This window comes from Schistocerca nitens, chromosome 8 (assembly GCF_023898315.1).
Source record: "Schistocerca nitens isolate TAMUIC-IGC-003100 chromosome 8, iqSchNite1.1, whole genome shotgun sequence".
Classification (NCBI taxonomy): Eukaryota; Metazoa; Arthropoda; class Insecta; order Orthoptera; family Acrididae; genus Schistocerca; species Schistocerca nitens.
This window is the reverse complement of record NC_064621.1, coordinates 123,281,873-123,299,432: the sequence shown is the minus strand read 5'-3', so window position 1 is coordinate 123,299,432 and position 17,560 is coordinate 123,281,873. Positions and strand designations below refer to the sequence as shown.

Sequence of the window (17,560 nt, the reverse complement as noted above, 5' to 3'; positions counted from 1 at the left end):
GGCAGGTTGACAGAGACTGATCCTTTCCCACCGTTTCCAGGAGTGGGATGTTGGTGGGGTGGGTGACATCAGGAGTGGGAGAAGGAGTGGGCAGTATTAGGCTAGTGGACGTAGCCCAATTTCCATATTTCTCACCATATTTCCACCGACTTCCAGGGGTGGAGGATGGCATGATGTCATAGAGCATGGGGGAGAGGGAAGGAGGATAGAAGAACCCAGCTGCCATTTTGAATAGTTCCACTACTGTAGTCCACCATTAGAATCCTTTGTCCAAATTTTTAATGTTCAGTTGTTTATCTCAGTGTGCAACCCATGTCTTTTACTTTACGATAATAAGTCTGACTTTTATTGTCACCATTTGTTTCTCCTGTAGATTACATGATCCCTCTTTCATTATTATATCTTTGCACATGGTGCAGTACCGATAATTTCATGGTTGATTAGGACATCTCTATTAATTATCCTACAGTAAGAAGTTTCCATTGCTTGTGAAAGCAATTTGTAGGGCTGTAGTTCCAATTCCCACAGCTTTTGATGGCACTACAGCTCATGTCACCTAAGTTGAAAGGGAGGGAAAAATTTAAAGTGCAAAAAGCACACTTGTTCTTTAATCCAAGTTGGAAAATGATGGTAAATTCAAAATTCTCTTAAGATTAAAATGAACCATAACATACATGTATCTTCTGTGGGGAAATTCAGAAGATCACAGAATCATATACATCCTTCTGTGGGAAGATACATGTAGCACCCCTGGAGAGAAAAATAAGAAAAGTAGGTCCTATGTTCATAAAATAAATCACAATGAATTTTTGTGTGGGACAGGTGGCAGCTATTAAAACAGACCATAACATACCCTGTTTATAACAAAGCCTCAAGCACTCTCATTTTTTTTTATTTTCTTTGTTGTTATTCCATCCCCCTCATCCCATAGGAGTGGGGACTTGCTATCAGAGGTACAATAGTCCACTCTTAAACCAAGACTATTCTTAAAATATAAAAAGACAAAAAAAATATGAAGACTGTTTTAGTTTTTAAGGTAAACAGATCAAAGATGGGCAGCAATTAGGACAAAAAGTATACACAACTTAAAAACCAATTTCAATGTTGTGAGATTCTTTTATGGAAAAGCACTGAAGCACTTTGACTTAATATCTGAATGACCTGCACTGGGTGAGAAGTATTGTGGGAGGAGAGAATATGTTCCATATGAGGGATGTGGGTAAAAAGATAGAAGTGTGTTAGCTAGGAAAACTATGGAGATGATAGCTAGAAGTTGAGGTGGATATTGGGAACACAGATAGAGGTAAAGACAGGGGATAAGTAGTGTAGTGTGTGGGTAGGGTAGCAGTTATGAGAGGAAATGATGGGGATGGGTAGAGAGGGAAAAGGAGAGAGGAGCCCTGATGTGGGGTGGGACAGGCAAGGAAGAGTTAAAGTTAAAAAAAATGTTCAAATTTGTGTGAAATCTTATGGGACTTAACTGCTAAGGTCATCAGTCCCTAAGCTTACACACTACTTAACCTAAATTATCCTAATGACAAACACACACACCCATGCCCGAGGGAGGACTTGAACCTCTGCCGGGACCAGCCGCACAGTCCATGACTGCAGCGCCTTAGACCGCTCAGCTAATCCCGCACAGCAGTTGAAGTTGGTATGATGGATAAGTATCAGAGCAGATCTCATCGTTTGAGGGAGGAAGTTGGTGGAAATAGCATTGGGTAGCATATGGAGTGCGTATACATGTAAAAGTGTGGCAGCGCACCATTATTGATGGTCAGAAGGGAGACAAAGGGGTTATTGGAATCTAGTTTACAGAAGGTAGAGAAGATGCAGAGGCGTTCGATGTGAGTGAGAGGGGGTCGGCATATGATGATATGGCATAAGATCCATGTGGGGGAAGGTAAACGAAAGCAGAACACAAGACAGAGTATATTTGAGTATGAGAACGGACTTATAGAACTATGTTGGAGCAGAGATCCGTGTAACATTTGCATAGCAGAGGATGGGTCAGATCAGGAATTCATAGGTTTGGAGAATAGTGGAGGGGTGTAATCCCCAAATTCGGTCTGTTTGTAGTTTTAGCAGTTTTAGTCTGTTAAAGGCGTTCTGTTGGATGATTAGTAGGTAAGGTTTTCACATTAGCTGTCAGTTGAGGATTAGCCAAAGATATTTTAGTGTGTTATGCAACTCAACAGGATGATCATAAATGGCTAAGTGGAAATTATGGAGGTGGCAGGTGCAGGTGGTTTCTTCTCTAATTATTGATTGGATTTTGGAGTGGTTGATCTTGAAGAGCCATTGGCTACACCAGGACATAAACTGGTTGAGGTGGATTTGGAGGGATCATTGGGATTTCTGGAGTATAGGGGTTGGGCATATCAGCACTGTATAGGAGATAAAGATGAGGACAGAGAACTGAGCCTTCAGGCATTCCTGTAGTGGGATGGAGGGTATGGGAATTGGTGTTGTTAATACTGACAAAGGATGACTGATTACGTAGGAAGGATGCAACAAGGTGGACATGGCTAATTGGAAGTGCATAAATCTGGAGTCTGAAAAATGAGATTAGAATGTCATGCACAGTTTTAGGCTTTCTCTAGGTCGATGAAGACAAAAATAGCGGATTAACAGTTTACAGGTGTTGGTGGGATAGGAGATGAGTGAGGTGCAGGGATTTGTCATCAGAGGAGAGTTTGGGAAAAAGCCATACTGGTTAACAGGAGGGAGGTGGTATTGGCTCAGGTATTTATGGATGCATTGGATGAATATGGATTCAAAGATCTTACCGAAACTGAAGTGACACAGATGGTTCAGTAGGAGGAGGTATCAGTAGGAGGTCTGCACAGTTTGAGGAAATGTAGGGTTTTGGAGGTTTACACAGCTCAGGATAGTAACCTGTGGAGAGGATGATGGTACAGATGATTGCAAAGATGACTAGAAAAGAAAGGGAGGGGGGGGGCAATTCGGTAAAGTGTCTACAGGTGATGCAGTCATGAACAGGGGATGTGTTGCATTTTCTGTGAAGTACTTGTTTTATGTCATGTGCTGTAATTGATGTATCTAATACTGCTTGCAGTATGTTGTACAAATACTGGAAGCTGAAAAATAGGGTTGAGACAGCAGCATAGTATGTTCACAGATGATAGGGATCAGGGAGTAATCAGATTGTGAGTCATCAAGGAAGGAGAAAATTTTAGGGAAATAGGATGCAAAGTTATCAGCTTTGCTCTGGTTGTCACGTAATGGATGGTTGTTATGGAGGTGTGGGTAGTGAGGTATGGGGCTATTGCCAGTGTGTCAACAGCATACTTTTCAGTACTTTGAAGAATTTATGGGGAGTGAGGTGCTGCGTCAGGCACATGTCTGGCGCCAGTCCCAGCGGTTCTTTTTTTTCGCATCTGATAAATTCCTGATGTTTGTCTGTATTTGTTAATGGTGTGTGAGTGTATCCTGGTCACAAGTTCACAGGAAGGAGCGGTACATGAGGCAGGATTCTCAAAGAAGTAGTAGGGCTTGCGGGAGGGGGGGCGGGGGGGAGAGTGGAATGATGAGGATAGAGGATATTTGATCTTGGAAGGAATGCAGAATAATTCTTGTATAGCATATGACAAGGTCTGCTTCTGGAAGGATGTGGCACAAGGGCTGTCTTCAGGCTGCTGGAAGGTCGAGAGATGGCTTCCAATCTGGGTTTCTATGGATTCCCAATAAGCATTCAAGTTGACACAGGAGTAGACCTCAATAACTCTTGGATGGAGGCTGGGATGAGGCACATGGGAATGTCACTCTCAAAAAATACGTCTTATACATGCCTGCCATGTATATATTTGAGAATGAAACATGCTTATACGTAGTTACAAGTTGAGTCATGGCACCAAAAACGTGGAAAATATATATGTTGTGAAAAGAACTTCATTTCACGATAGCTGCGGCCTCTAACATAGTTGTATGCAGTATTTCAACAAGAGAAACATTTAACTGTGTTAGGTGCAGCACTTGACGCCATCTAGTGAAGAGATGTTGAACAGAGTGGACTGCAATAGTACTTGCTCCACCCTCCTACCGGCAGTTCAAGAGTGAGTGGCACACAATGAGGTTGCATGAGTCACCCACACTGCCCAACCGACTGCTGGTGGCCTGCCTCATGACCTGTGGTGTGCACTGGCAGCTAAAAGTGTAGGAGTAGCAGTGGTACATGTCATCACCACTAGAGACCAGTGCTCTTGATTTCTGGTATGTTTACATGCTTGTAATCGATTGCTGTGGTTCTCCCATATGGTATCAATATGGGACGTACACAGAACAACTAAAATATCTTGGACTAACGACAGACTGGCATCTAACATGAAAACTTCATCTACAACCACCCAACAGAAATCTCATACAAGATTAAAATTACTAGAACTACTAACTCGTCAATCTTGTGGATTGCACCCATCCACTGTCCTCCATACTTCAAAACTTCGATGGTACTCGTCAATTGGTATGCAAATGTTAGTGGATATCCATCCCCCCCCCCCCCCCCCGCACATCAGTTCTATAAGTCCCTCCACATTCTGGAATGCCATTCACTCCACCTCACTTACCACATCCCTTTACCTTCCCCCACAAGGATCCTTTACCAACTTATCAATATCCTGCCTCTCTCTACTCACAGGGAACACCTCCAAATAAACTACACCAACCGCAAACTCGACTTCAATAATCCTATCGTTTCCCTTCTTCTTTCCTATCCTTGTACCTCACCACGGCTCTAGTGTCACAACCCACCAACCCTACATCTACACACCCTCCACATACTCTTCCAAAGAAATTTAAACCAACTCCCTCTCCTAGACAATGAGATCACCCTCCTACCAACTTTAACTCTTCCCCACCCATCCCACTCCACCTCAGGGCTCCTTGTCCCTTTCCATCAATCCCCACTCATTTCTTCTCCCTTTAATACAATATCCTACCCACACACCACACTCCTCCTCAGCCAATGTCTTTCCCACCTCTGTCTCCCCACTATCCTAGTTCAACAACTATCTTCATCCTCATAGTTTTCCGAGCTGCCCCAATCTCCGCCGCCCACACACCTCAACATCTATGGAACATATTCTCTCGAAATTCTTCTCTCCCAGTGCAGGTCCTTCGGATTTTAAGTGAAAGTGCAGCGTTTCTTTCTTTAAAAAATGGCTCTAAGCACTATGGGACTCAACATCTGAGGTCATCAGTCCCCTAGGTTAGAACTACTTAAACCTCACTAATCTAAGGACATCACAAATATCCAAGCCAGAGGCAAGATTCGAACCTGCGACCATAGCAGCAGCGCGGTTCTGGACTGAAGCGCCTAGAACAGCTCGGCCACAGATGCCGGCTTTCTTTCTTTAAAAACACTCACATTCGTGAGACGTTGTTTTACAATGTATATATTTTCGTTTTTTAGCTGCTCATTCTTTGACTTTTTAATTTAAAAAAATAAGGCAGTCTTCATATTTTCGTTTATGTAGCTACCAAACAGTTTCATCCTGTTTATCGTTTTTAATACTGTGTGCAAAGTTTCTCCTTTAATAACATTTCCTATCATCTTTGTTATAGCTGTAAAAATGCTCATGGCCGAAGAGTGTAATATTGTACCTCTGACAGCCCTCCTCCTCGCCCATAGGGGTTGAGGGGCTTGAAATAACACTAAAAGAAAAAAATACGCAGTTTAGTGCATACGTATAGAAAATCTTGGAATTTTTTATCGAAGTAAATCAATATTTTACTTAAATTACTGAATTTTGCGTCAAATCACATCGAAGAACCAAATGTTGTTATTCAACAAGTTTTAAACTCAACAAGTAACACATGACAACAATCACATCACTGAACATTTACATCTGAGGGTTCCTACACCACTATACATTTCACGCTGTACGTAGAACATCAGACATTTAGGCAGGATTAATAAATCGAGGAATCTAAAGGTTTAAATCTAGACAGTTATCCGCACTGGAATGAATCCCACGCAAGTACAGCGACGGAAGTACGTGGTCATTTTTCCACCTTACTCCATGTATGAGTGGAATAGGAATGGGATTGGTGCTTACAACGGCTACACAGTGCTCGAAAAATCTGTGATTAGCGCAGTAAGCAGTGAAGCTGAAAAATTCAGGATGAAGGTATGTAAACATCAGGATGAAGATCAATTGGACGAAGAAAGACAGTTGTCCAAAAAAAAAACAGAATAGGAAATGGACACAGACACTATAGTTAGAGGTTTGCACGGATGTAGATATACACAGCAATTTTTAGCTTCCGGATAAAAGTGTGCGCTGTTGCGGATATCCGTGGGTTATCTGCGGGTATACGCAGTAATGATTGCTTCGTAGCTAAAAATCAAAGCACAATATCAAACTTATTATACACTTCTCGTCAAATCGTATTACACGCGGTCAGTGAACGAGGCTGCATGAAGCGAGACCGCACGACTCTTGTAATGTTAACTGAAAACTTGAAGTCGGCGGCCCCAGCTAAAGCGGAAGTCGGCTTCCGTGCTTACCTTCTGGCTACGACGGCTTTAGCGGCACCAGCAGCCCTGCGCTTCCGCGACCTTTGCTTCGTGCAATCTGTGAAGCACGTCTTGGCTAACTAACAACCTTGGCCAAGGTTCTGCTACCTTCAGTTAACAACACTTTGTACTGACTGAGTGAGCAAGTAGCGAATGCGTCGGAGTAAACGCTAGTGAGAACTGTTTAATACAATGCACACTAAGGATATAATTTCACCTAAGGTGAAACAAGATGATTTCGGATTGTTGCGAGAAGCCAAATAGAAATCGTCGATTTGGAAGAAATTTGCTTGTGTATTTGATGGCAAAGTAAATGGCTTGTCTGGCACCAAAGTTCTATAAGGAACCTTAGCGAGTAATCCTGTACTCTCAGCAATACTCCATGTCTTATAAGATGTTTGCATCGGGAAATGCTTCAAGGCCACCGTAGTCAGCATGGTTCCCCCATACAACAGCCAAGGTCAACCATGTACTGCCTCCAAACACAGCAGAAACATCACGGGTAAACTGCATTCGTAGTCCACGAAGCACATTCGGACCACACACAAGCTGTTGCTTATTGAATTGTCCAGCGAGATCAATGTCTATTGTCCTCAATGTCTTGAAAATAGGAACACTGCGCCGCAATCGGCGACGGTAGCCACGCCGCAAAGCCATTGCATAGGATGCAGTGATATAGTGGTTTGTTTTACGTGTAAAATGGTGTATTTTTAAACTGGATACGAAATTGGGACTTTAGATTTGTTAAAGCATGCTTGTGAGGTTGGACAAACTAGTAGATATATATTTTTTAATAAAAAGAGAGACGTAAAAGTTCCTGAAGTCCGACCGAATTTGAAGTTAATAGTGATAAAAAATACAAAAAAACGCATTCTCGTAAGTAAAGGCATTGTACTTTTCGAGGTTGCGTGTGCAAATGGATCTCTGAATGACTCAAGGGCGCGAAATTTCTCATTGCTGTGAGAGTCAAGTATGGTGCACTGGGGCCAGAAATTGCTATCCCATCCAACCACAATTTCAAGAAATGTAAAGAAAACCGCCGGTCGTCCGCATGAAACTGTATGTAGAGAGGTGAGCAATGTTTTCAGATATTCAGGGAGAGGCACTAAAAACTACACGGGAGTGACTCCACACCACATTAACAGATAAGAAGGGAAACTTGAGGATCCAGTGTAGTGCGCCAGAGATTTTGAGAGTGGAGAAAATATTGAACATGGAGTGATAAAGATATTGCGGCAGTTCAATTTATTCAACATTGTACAAGAAGTTGTGTTTGTTGTCGGTGTATGTCCAACAATTGTAGGAGTAGCAGCAATTCGTCTATTTAAGAGACTTTCGTGCTCAGCGGACATAATCATTATGTGCTGGAGGAGAAATCAGTGACAAGAAGAGTGGTGTAGAGCGGTTAATAAATTATTGTCGATCTGTCACAAGATCTGGACTTCAGAACCGCACGCACAATTCGTTGAAAGAAAGACGAGGATACAGGATGGGGCAGCAAGCTAGACCCGTCTGAGCCAATTAACTCGCATAGGTTCGACGTTCTACCAATATTGTCCGACGTAAATCAAGACAATATAATTGACTCTGTTAGCAAAATAAATGTTGGAAGAAACGACAATATTTCTGACGCCGTTTAAGTGTCTCTCTCGAGATATTTTGGTATTTTTCCCACTCACAACAAGAACATTTAACTTCAACCTCAGATTTGTGAAACATTACGAATCTAAAAAAAGCTGATCTGTTTATGTGCCACTCTAAACTTTTAACAGACATGATAGCAACATTATTCTAAAAGAGGCTGATCCGGTGCGTGGAGCGTTGTCGCTGTCTGTGTGGACAGCGGAACGGGCTTACTTAGCCCCCACATCAGTCAGCAGCTATCCCGTCTCGACAACACGCAACTTCGACAGATAAAATGTGTTTGCTGGCGAGAATGATGAGGTCTTTTTTTCCGTGGTTACCTTCAAATATGTGCGGACTCGGATGCGGATGCAGATATAAAACTTTCGGATGTGGATGCGGGTAAGTATCTTGCGGATGCAGATAGCATTTTTCATATCCGTGGATGGGCTGTAACAAACTATGAGCATGTAGTGTGAGAAACTATTCAGTAGCAATATTCATGTAATTATCTGCACTAGTAGCAGGTAGACTTAAAACAGTTGCAATAGTTGTAAACGAATATCACATTTGATTACTCTAAGTCAGCAAGCATATATAATTTCTACACAATTTGTACAGTATGTCTGCTCACTATGACACAGTGCCAGAGAAAGACAAAGTAACAACGACTGATGTCGCCTGTTTCAGCACCAGGCCATTTCAATATCGATGATCAGCCATAAATTTTCACTGCGCCGTCACAGAATACACTTACTGTTATTATTACATTTCTTCGACGAACTAGACATTGAGGGAGATATTTCTTCTTCCTTATACAGAAACTATTAAAGAAAAAACATATGCGGAGGAGATTGGCTCTTTGCAAATATTAACGGAAACATAACCTTTCTTCAAAAAGTAACATTTTGTCGCCCCCTCGAAGGCTATTCTATTAGACGAATAGGCTTCAAGGCTTCGACCAAAAAAAAGGGGGGGGGGACTTCATCAGTTTGAATTCCATTACAAAGTAATTTGATGGCTATAAATTTCAGCAGAAAATACATAGGTTTTGCTCATTATGCAACTTCATGGTTGTTCTCCTTTTTAAAAAAAACTCACGAGTATAGGCATAAAAAGAGAAAAGGCGTGTTCACAAGACTGTGTATACCTAAGTAAAGCGTCATGTATTTCTTTTTTTATGAAACGTCAAACAGTTAACTGCAGCAAGCTGTGACTGAGGATAAGGAGTTTCCTTTCTTTGTCTATTATCGCAACACAGGTTTAAAACAGGTATTTACTGACTTAAGTTACACTTCAAAGTGAGTAATTGTCAATACTAAACTGTTTTTATTAGCATTATGGTTTCTCCAAAAATGAGGTTGGATTACAATTCCTTGTACCAGGATTAAGTAGTTTTGAGAAATTTCGTCATTAAGGTAATGACAAATTTAGATCTTGATTTTTATCTAATACGAAACAGTCTTCAAGCTTTTAAATGAGTAGACGATGACAATTGAATTGAGAAATATTTGACTGAATATAACGCAAAGTAGACCCGAAGTCTACTGATGGCTGAGTGATGGCAGATGAATTTAGTCTTCTGATGACTGGACGACGGTAGATGAATTTAGAAAATTTTGACTGAGTTCAAAGTAGACCTTCTTGTCTTCGGTTGTTCTGATGACGGCAGATGACCTGGTATACGAGCACCAGTCTGTCATGTCAAAATCAAAAATAGCTAGCCTGGAGTGCTTGATGTGCCCAGAGCATAACTGGCACAGCTCTATGAGGTCACAGTCGAGCTCAAACCTGTTGGGCTATTTATAACTGTGTAGATTTGTGGCGTACTGGCCCAGACTTGAAATACTGGGGCAGGCTCTATGACAACACAGTCCGCAACTTGGAACGTTGGCGCAAATTTAATACGACGCCAGAATCTAGCTCGTGCCCGTTGCGCTACTTGTAGCAGTGTGGAATTCCGACTTACTGGCCCAAACTTGAGATACTTGGACAGGTTCTACGAGGTCAGAATCCAAGTTCCGGAATACTGGCACTAGGGCGTTTGAGGCAAACGATATTTGTGCAGATCCAGGCCACTACGTTCGCCACCTGTGGACCATATACTACTGTCTGCAAATCCAGGCACACTGAAGCCACCGTCAGCGTGCCAGGGCTGTAGCATGATCCTTGCCACCAACAGACGGAGTCTGCTAGCATAAAATTCGGAAGTTACACTGTATGTGTCTTTTTCGCAATTGATCGACAGATGCTCCAGCAGGCCACTTGGCGCTGTGTATCTAGCCACTTTCGCCTTTAGCATGCATGTATTTGAACTGGCCAGCTTCATGTCATACCGTTAGGAACGCAGGCAGATGATTGTGCTTCCTGTTTCCCACTGCCACTCCCAGAAGGTCAGACAGTGCTGTCAGCCTCCATGTCGCCAAAGACACACAGCTTCACTCACAATGGAGTCACGTCACCCTGCACCATACGAAGAGAGACACCTAACGGGAAATATAGCAGCACTGCAACCACAGTCCACATAACCTGAATTACGCTCAGAAGCCGAAAAACCAGACTGAGGTATTGTGCTTCTTGAGGCGCGACTTCCTGCGATGCTCTTGGCAGAATAGTTTCATAGACGAAGTTACGCGCTTTGCGGCGTCCTGGTTGGCTAGCGCCTTCTATTTAGGACGGCCGCGGCTCGCAATGTGAGACTCGGTCGGGGGCAGAGACAGAGGGAAGACAGCGCACGGAGCATCACGATTAGTCAGTCGGCGCTCGGTGTACTGCGAGGACGCACCTGTTGACATTCCGGCGCCTGGGTCTGGCGGCGAGCGGAACTGGAGTGCGGAAGCAGCCGTCAACGTACACTCTGTTTAAGAGTCGTGTCTACTCGAATCGAACGCGGGAGTTTACCCTGGCGTGCATGTAAACAGCGAGTTCCTCGAGTAACTTTGAATGGTGAACCATTTTGTGGTGGAACTTTTGGATGTGATTGCTCCGTGCAGCCACTTTGATTTTTGCTAGTCATTCCTTAAACCACTTGGACGTCGGTCCGGGATACATGTTATTCCAAGTCCCTGTAACTGCGCTGTGTCCTGGTTCCGTTGCATTTATCTTGAATTACAAGCGTGGCCGATATCAGGCGATTCCTTTTTTTATAACTATTGTTAATATGTTAAGTGGTCAATTTTATGTACCGAAGTTTAATCTCTTTATGAAACTGCATCGCCTAATTCAACCTGGAATTGCAAACTTCTTCCTTGTTGGAAACTATAGCAGTAACAATTTTGCGCCGTCAAACGGTGCTTTGGTATTTAGAGTTATCACCTTGAGCTAGTTGTGGTTTATATAGTTATCAAATGAAATTTCAGGTAATTGGGTATTGTTTAATGAACTATTGCTTTAATTGTAACTGCGGTTATCACACTTTAACGTTTAACATCTCTTCCGGGATTTGATGCTAACCAGTGCTTGGCTGTTGGTTTCAGTATTTTAGTGAATTGTGTATTACTATTGGGTTTGTGTGTTCTGGAAACCGTTATTGGTGTGTGCAGGCCCTCCTGCCTGCTGTTGTCACTTGAGCAAGGAATTCAGACGGGCGGCCGATGTGAACGCAAAACGTCGAGCATGTGTTGATTGATATGTAGATTTCAAGCTATCATGACATCATATTGCCCAATGTTTTCATAATAGTTAATTGATATTATTATGAGATCTTGTCATTTTATTATTTTTGAGGCGCAATAGCTTTTACAATTTTTTTTTCTTTTTCACGTGGCCTGATAATTGACTTAATTTCACAATTAGTGACCTCAGATCTGCAGTAATCTTAAAGTTATATTTGTCTAAAGTAATTTTTTAAATTTACAATTGGGCCCATAAGGATGTTTTTTTAAATTTTTTTAATTATTCTCATTGTTTTTATACAACTGAATAATCGGTGTAGATCACAACAATTTTCAAATGCTAATTAATCATTGTGTTGTTACCATTGTGTTAATGAACGTGATGAAAATAAATTTTCATTTCTTCAAATGGAGTCAGCATTCCACTCCAGTAGCCCATGTGCCCTGCTTACCAATCCTATACCTTGCCACTTGTAAAATTCACCAAAAATTTGTGTTTGCAATGGACGACAGTAACATAACTATCATCATAGAGATCATACACCTCCTTAGTTCAAACTGTACACTCAAATACCTGGATGTTGTGAAGCTTCTGGGTACGCTCCTATACCACCACCACGACTTATTTTTCCTGCCAAATGGTAAGTGACTGACGCTGGGACTTAAAGTCAACCACAGCATGCGGGCCACAAGTCTCTGGGGCTGGACACTCCCCATGCAGTCTGTGAGTACAGGCCATCTAACGGATTAATCACACTTGGAGGATAGGAGAGAGAAAACTACATACATCTATAATTACAATGTGGATGTGTTTTTCACGCGACGTGTTGTACTCCTGCATGCCTCTTCTTAAGCACCTACACCATCAAGAACAGAAGCGGTCCTTGCCACTGATCCAGGCCCAGACACCGGCGCTGGCGTGACTCGCGAGGGACGTTCTCCCCCCTGCCACAAACACTCCATGTGTTTCTCCTTTTCGGTGCATATACACGTTTGTGGTTCGTGATGTATGCCTCAATTTCTTGGTAAGATGACGAGTGCAACTGACGAACACTTTCATAACGTGTGTGGTACCTGTAATAGATTCTTAAGTTCATTTCTGTCGACGCTGAAAAATCATGTCCACTATATGCAGATAACGCTGCGATAGCAAGAGGAATACTGGTCAAAATCAGCAAGAGATGATACAAAAGACGCTTTAACTAACCATTTCGAATATTACAGCAGTTGTCAGTTCATCTTCAGTTACAAGATCAACTGTAAATTTGTCTTACCCATTGTTAATCCAGTCATATCGCTCCTGAAGTTATATTCCAGTAGGTTCTTTTACATGTCGTTTTATTACAATTCTTTTTTCCATTGTCTATGCCTACTTTCCTAGAATTTCCAACATCTGTTCATTACCTCATCGAAAATCTACCGTCTGACAGCTGAATGTGTCACAGGCTCTCCCACCACTGTAGGAATGCGATAGGAAGGTACTTGATAATGGTCATATGTTGGAAGAAACTGAGAGGAGCTGTACCAGAAAATATAACTCAGAAATTTCAGTGTAAAATTCTCATCTCATGTAATATGTACTATCTCTTGGACATAGTAGCAGCAACAGGATTGTAAAGTCTCTCTTTGACATGGCACCTATATGAACTACTAAGGCTCTCTCTTCAACATCTGAACTCTTAAGTCTTACTGGTTATATGTGTGATGGAATAAAACACAATCCAACTTGTTTATTTAATAAACCTTTTATACATTCTTAATATACATTTTGTACTTTCTCAACTGTGTAAAATAAATAACTATCGTTACCAAAACATCGTCATTCTCTTTTTTCTACATCAACCCTATTCGTCACTATGAAATACCTTTCATATAACTTATTTTAAATACTTTAAATTCAGAGAGTACTTCATGCAAGCCAATTGGAGCACTAATAGATAGTAATACCTTCTCTAACCTCTACTTTCACGAAATTTCTGTTTATAGGAGAAATATTAGCAGACTTAAGTGTAGTACAGATACACACATCTATGCACACACTTAACTCCTCATCCTCATTATGTACTTTGTGGTCCAATAGATTTGTATTAGTATCGTCGAAGAGTGGCTTAACATACCTTTGCCAGAGAGTGAGACTTGGTCTCTCCATGGTGATACATATACAGGCCACACAGGTTCATGCATTTGGACCCCGTAAATATACACATTGTCCTGGGTCTTGAGATGTTAATTCTATTCTATCTCCCTGAAATATGTTGACGATGGAGGTGTTCTTGCTGCTGAAGGTATTGATGTATCGAGTGAATGGTTTGTACTCGGTTGTCATGCAGTCCTCAATGTAGTACAGCTTGCAGCATAGTAGATCCCACTTCATATCACCGAACTGCACCTTTGTATGCTGCCAGTCTTTCTTTATTTCCACTTGTTGAGTGGTGTAGGGTTGGATATATGGAGAGCTAGAGTCCGGAAACAATTCCATGTCTTGCCTCGATACAACAGGTACTGCATCAAAGAGCTTGCCTGCACACAGACTTAGTGGTGTTGGTGATAGGTATAGAGGAAACTCAACGCCTGAAACAGTTCTCCATGTTGACTTGGTTTGATTTTCACTCCAGTGTGTTGGAATCTACATAAGGGAGCTTGTCTGCACACTGACCAGATTTCTGCTTCTTTCTGCTGCTGAAATGTACTTGATTTCCGCTCCAATATGTCGGGAGCTGCATCAGGGGGCGTGTCTACATGCTGGCTTGATATCTCCTGCTGCTGCTGCTGCTGCCACTTCACAGATGTGTCAGGCACTGCATCGTGTACAACGGAAGATGTTGAACTGAAAGAGAAAGAAAAGATCATGAAAAACACACACGCACAGACACATGTACACACATAACGAATAACAAACACTGAGAGAGAGGAATTGTTTAATTCTTACAATTGAGTGTGCTTGTAAGTGTGTTCTGCTCTGCTGTGGTAGATCTCTGAGGATGCTTCATGATAATGATCAGCCTTTCACTATGGAGTACAGAGTGTAAATGGTGGGATCACTTGATAACCAGTAAGCCGGCACTGAGGATGAATGGTGGGGGTAGATGACTGCAGCGCCGCAGGAATTGGAACAATTAGTTTGGACTGCATTCATATCCCCAGGTCAGCCATCTTGGATTCTGATATCAGCAGAGGCGTCATGGATTCTAAAATTAGATCCTTGCAGATTAGTACCTGCAAGGTGACTCCACAGAAATAGCGTCATCCTGCTCAGTGGTTTACCGTGTTGGAGTATCAGATGTGAATAATGTGATAGAAATTCATGGCAGGGATTCATTTTTGATGTTTAGCAAGCCTGGAAGCTACAGGTGAGTAGTGAGTAGAAATCTGCTGGAAATCATGGATGTAATATGTACAACGTAAAACACAGCAAAAATCGGTGTTATTTAAAACTTATTACTGCCACCCACAAAACAGTATGTGGGTGCCTCTGGTACAGCTAGCAGAGAATCCTACAGTTAGTTGGGAATCTATATTCGCCTACTATTTGAATCTATTGACTCTACCACTACTACTACTACTTACACTACCACAACAGTATGGTACTACACTAACTCAGACAAAGCGACCCACAGGTCTGTATGAACTATTACAGCACATTTTGCTGTACAAACATCCTCACAATTAATCAGAAATGAGAGATGTGTGTTGTGTGTGAGGTGGTTACAGGCAAAGGCATCGATGCTGCTTCTGCTATTCCTCAAACTTTGGAAGGAAGGCTGTGTATACTCTCTACGTTTGCTTACAACACATCGTGGAGAATGTCATATCTCTGCTTGTCGACCACTTTTGCTATTCCACTTGCATATGAAACAATGTGAGAAAGAATATGTGTCTGTGTCAGAAAACTTTAAGCATTCGAGTGTGATGAACCAGTGTGCATTGTACTCTGCAATATGGATCGAAATTGAGAGACTGTCTATGGCGGACATGTCTTAACTGCTCTTCGATTATTTTATCAAGTATTTTTTGGAAACGAAGTTAGCGTTCGTGACTTCTGATATGCGTTAAATCCTGGGTGTGATGTGTGGCTATCTCAACATGCAGTATTTGTTTGGATAAATAAACGTTCCTATCCTCTTCTGTCCTACAACATACTGATCGCTGGGCTTAGTTGTTGCACTTCTTCCTAGTACAGTCAGTATCTAACACCTTTGTGTTATTGCATAAAGACATATCATACTGTTGGCCTCTGACTCGGCTTGCATAGTGAGGTGTGGCAGAGGTGGCACCAGTTGACAATGCAATGCATCTGACGGTCAATGCTCTATGGACGTAGTGGGGTTTAAATAAATATGAAACTGAATACTTCTCCTATTCCTTTCCACCGCCTACATATGACAGCGATGAATGTTTGACAACCATGCAGATTCCATGAGTGGGCTATTCAGTTTTAAAGTATGGGCAAAGTGCTCTACATGCCAGCCAGTAGACTTCCCATAATTTTAAAGTTGGGGGAAAGAGGTATTTCTCGCCATTTAAACTTTTGGTGGCTGGTGTGGAGGGGTAAACTGTTTAAACTGTAATGTCAAAGGGAGTGTTGGTTCTTTAAAATACAAAGCGGATAGATCCAAACTTAGAGTTATGAGAAGCAGTATGTAGTGACCACACACCTCTGGGCGGTCTGTATGCTGGAATTTCACACTGTCATAATTAGCCCAATAGGTCTGAGCTGGATTTTGACCTCATAGAGCCAGTGCCAGTATTCCAGGTCTAGGATCCCGACGTCTTAGAGCTGCGCCAGTACGACCTTAGTCTCCATGTTCGATAGCCATTTTGTCATAGAGCCTGTTTCAGAAATCCAAGTCTTGGATTCCAACATCATGGAGCCAATATTCCAGGTCAGCCATCTTAAATCACCATTTTCGATTCTCACGTCACAGATTCAGTGGAAACGGTTGATGCATCATTTTTTGGGTAAAGCATGCCAAATCATGGAGTAACGATACTTTATCGAGGTCCTTGCATGAGAGATGAATTGCTCACTGCACGATATTCTCGTAATTGATGTATATTTTCAACGTCTTCGGATGGATCTTACACACCGTAATTCAGTAAAACTGTCAGTGCCTGAGAGTAGAATCTCCTAGTTACTTGTACGGAATTCGGATCCTGCCCTATTCTATGCTGCAACAAAGACACAAACACACACACACACAGACAGACAGACATCGATAATGACATGTTCTGTGCAGGTATGCACTAGCACAATCAATTTTAGAGTGCATAACAAACAGATATCGAACGAAATCATAGACATCCTGTTAGGATCATAACATTATGTAGAGCGCAGACGAAATTCAATTCTTTCGCTAAAATTTTCATCGATTTAAGCACAAAATTGGTGACTTAGCTTGGATATGTGTTGGATGAGCGAAGGAGGTTTGGTGGCGCCTGTGCTCTTGCTTCCTGCGTCGACGTCATTTGTGAATTTGTAATCATGGCAAATGTTAGGTAGCATTACCTGTGTGCAGTCGTTAATTGTGTCAATTTAATATCCAAACGTCCTCAATAACGTCTGTTGGAATTAACACCTCCACACATACCCAAAAAAATTGTTTCGATCTCTTCCTAGCTGACGGGAGGTGCGCCACTGTTCTTTACTACACTACTGGCCATTAAAATTGCTACACCACGAAGATGACAGGCTACAGACGCGAAATTTAACCGACAGGAAGAAGATGCTGTGATATGCAAATGATTAGCTTTTCAGAGCATTCACATAAGGTTGACGCCGGTGGCG

The 17,560-nt window shown here is 42.0% G+C and overlaps 1 protein-coding gene across 1 annotated transcript in view; it reads right to left on the bottom strand.

The window, feature by feature from the left end:
- Positions 1-695: 695 nt before the first annotated feature.
- LOC126199437 (1-phosphatidylinositol 3-phosphate 5-kinase-like) overlaps positions 696-17,560 on the bottom strand; it is a 134,946-nt gene continuing 118,081 nt past the window's right edge. The window contains exons 3-4 of the mRNA XM_049936354.1: positions 14,432-14,573; positions 696-750 (exon numbers count right to left, since the gene is read on the bottom strand). Of these exons, the coding sequence (XP_049792311.1) occupies positions 696-750; positions 14,432-14,573 (197 nt within the window). The remainder of the gene's footprint in view (positions 751-14,431; positions 14,574-17,560) is intronic.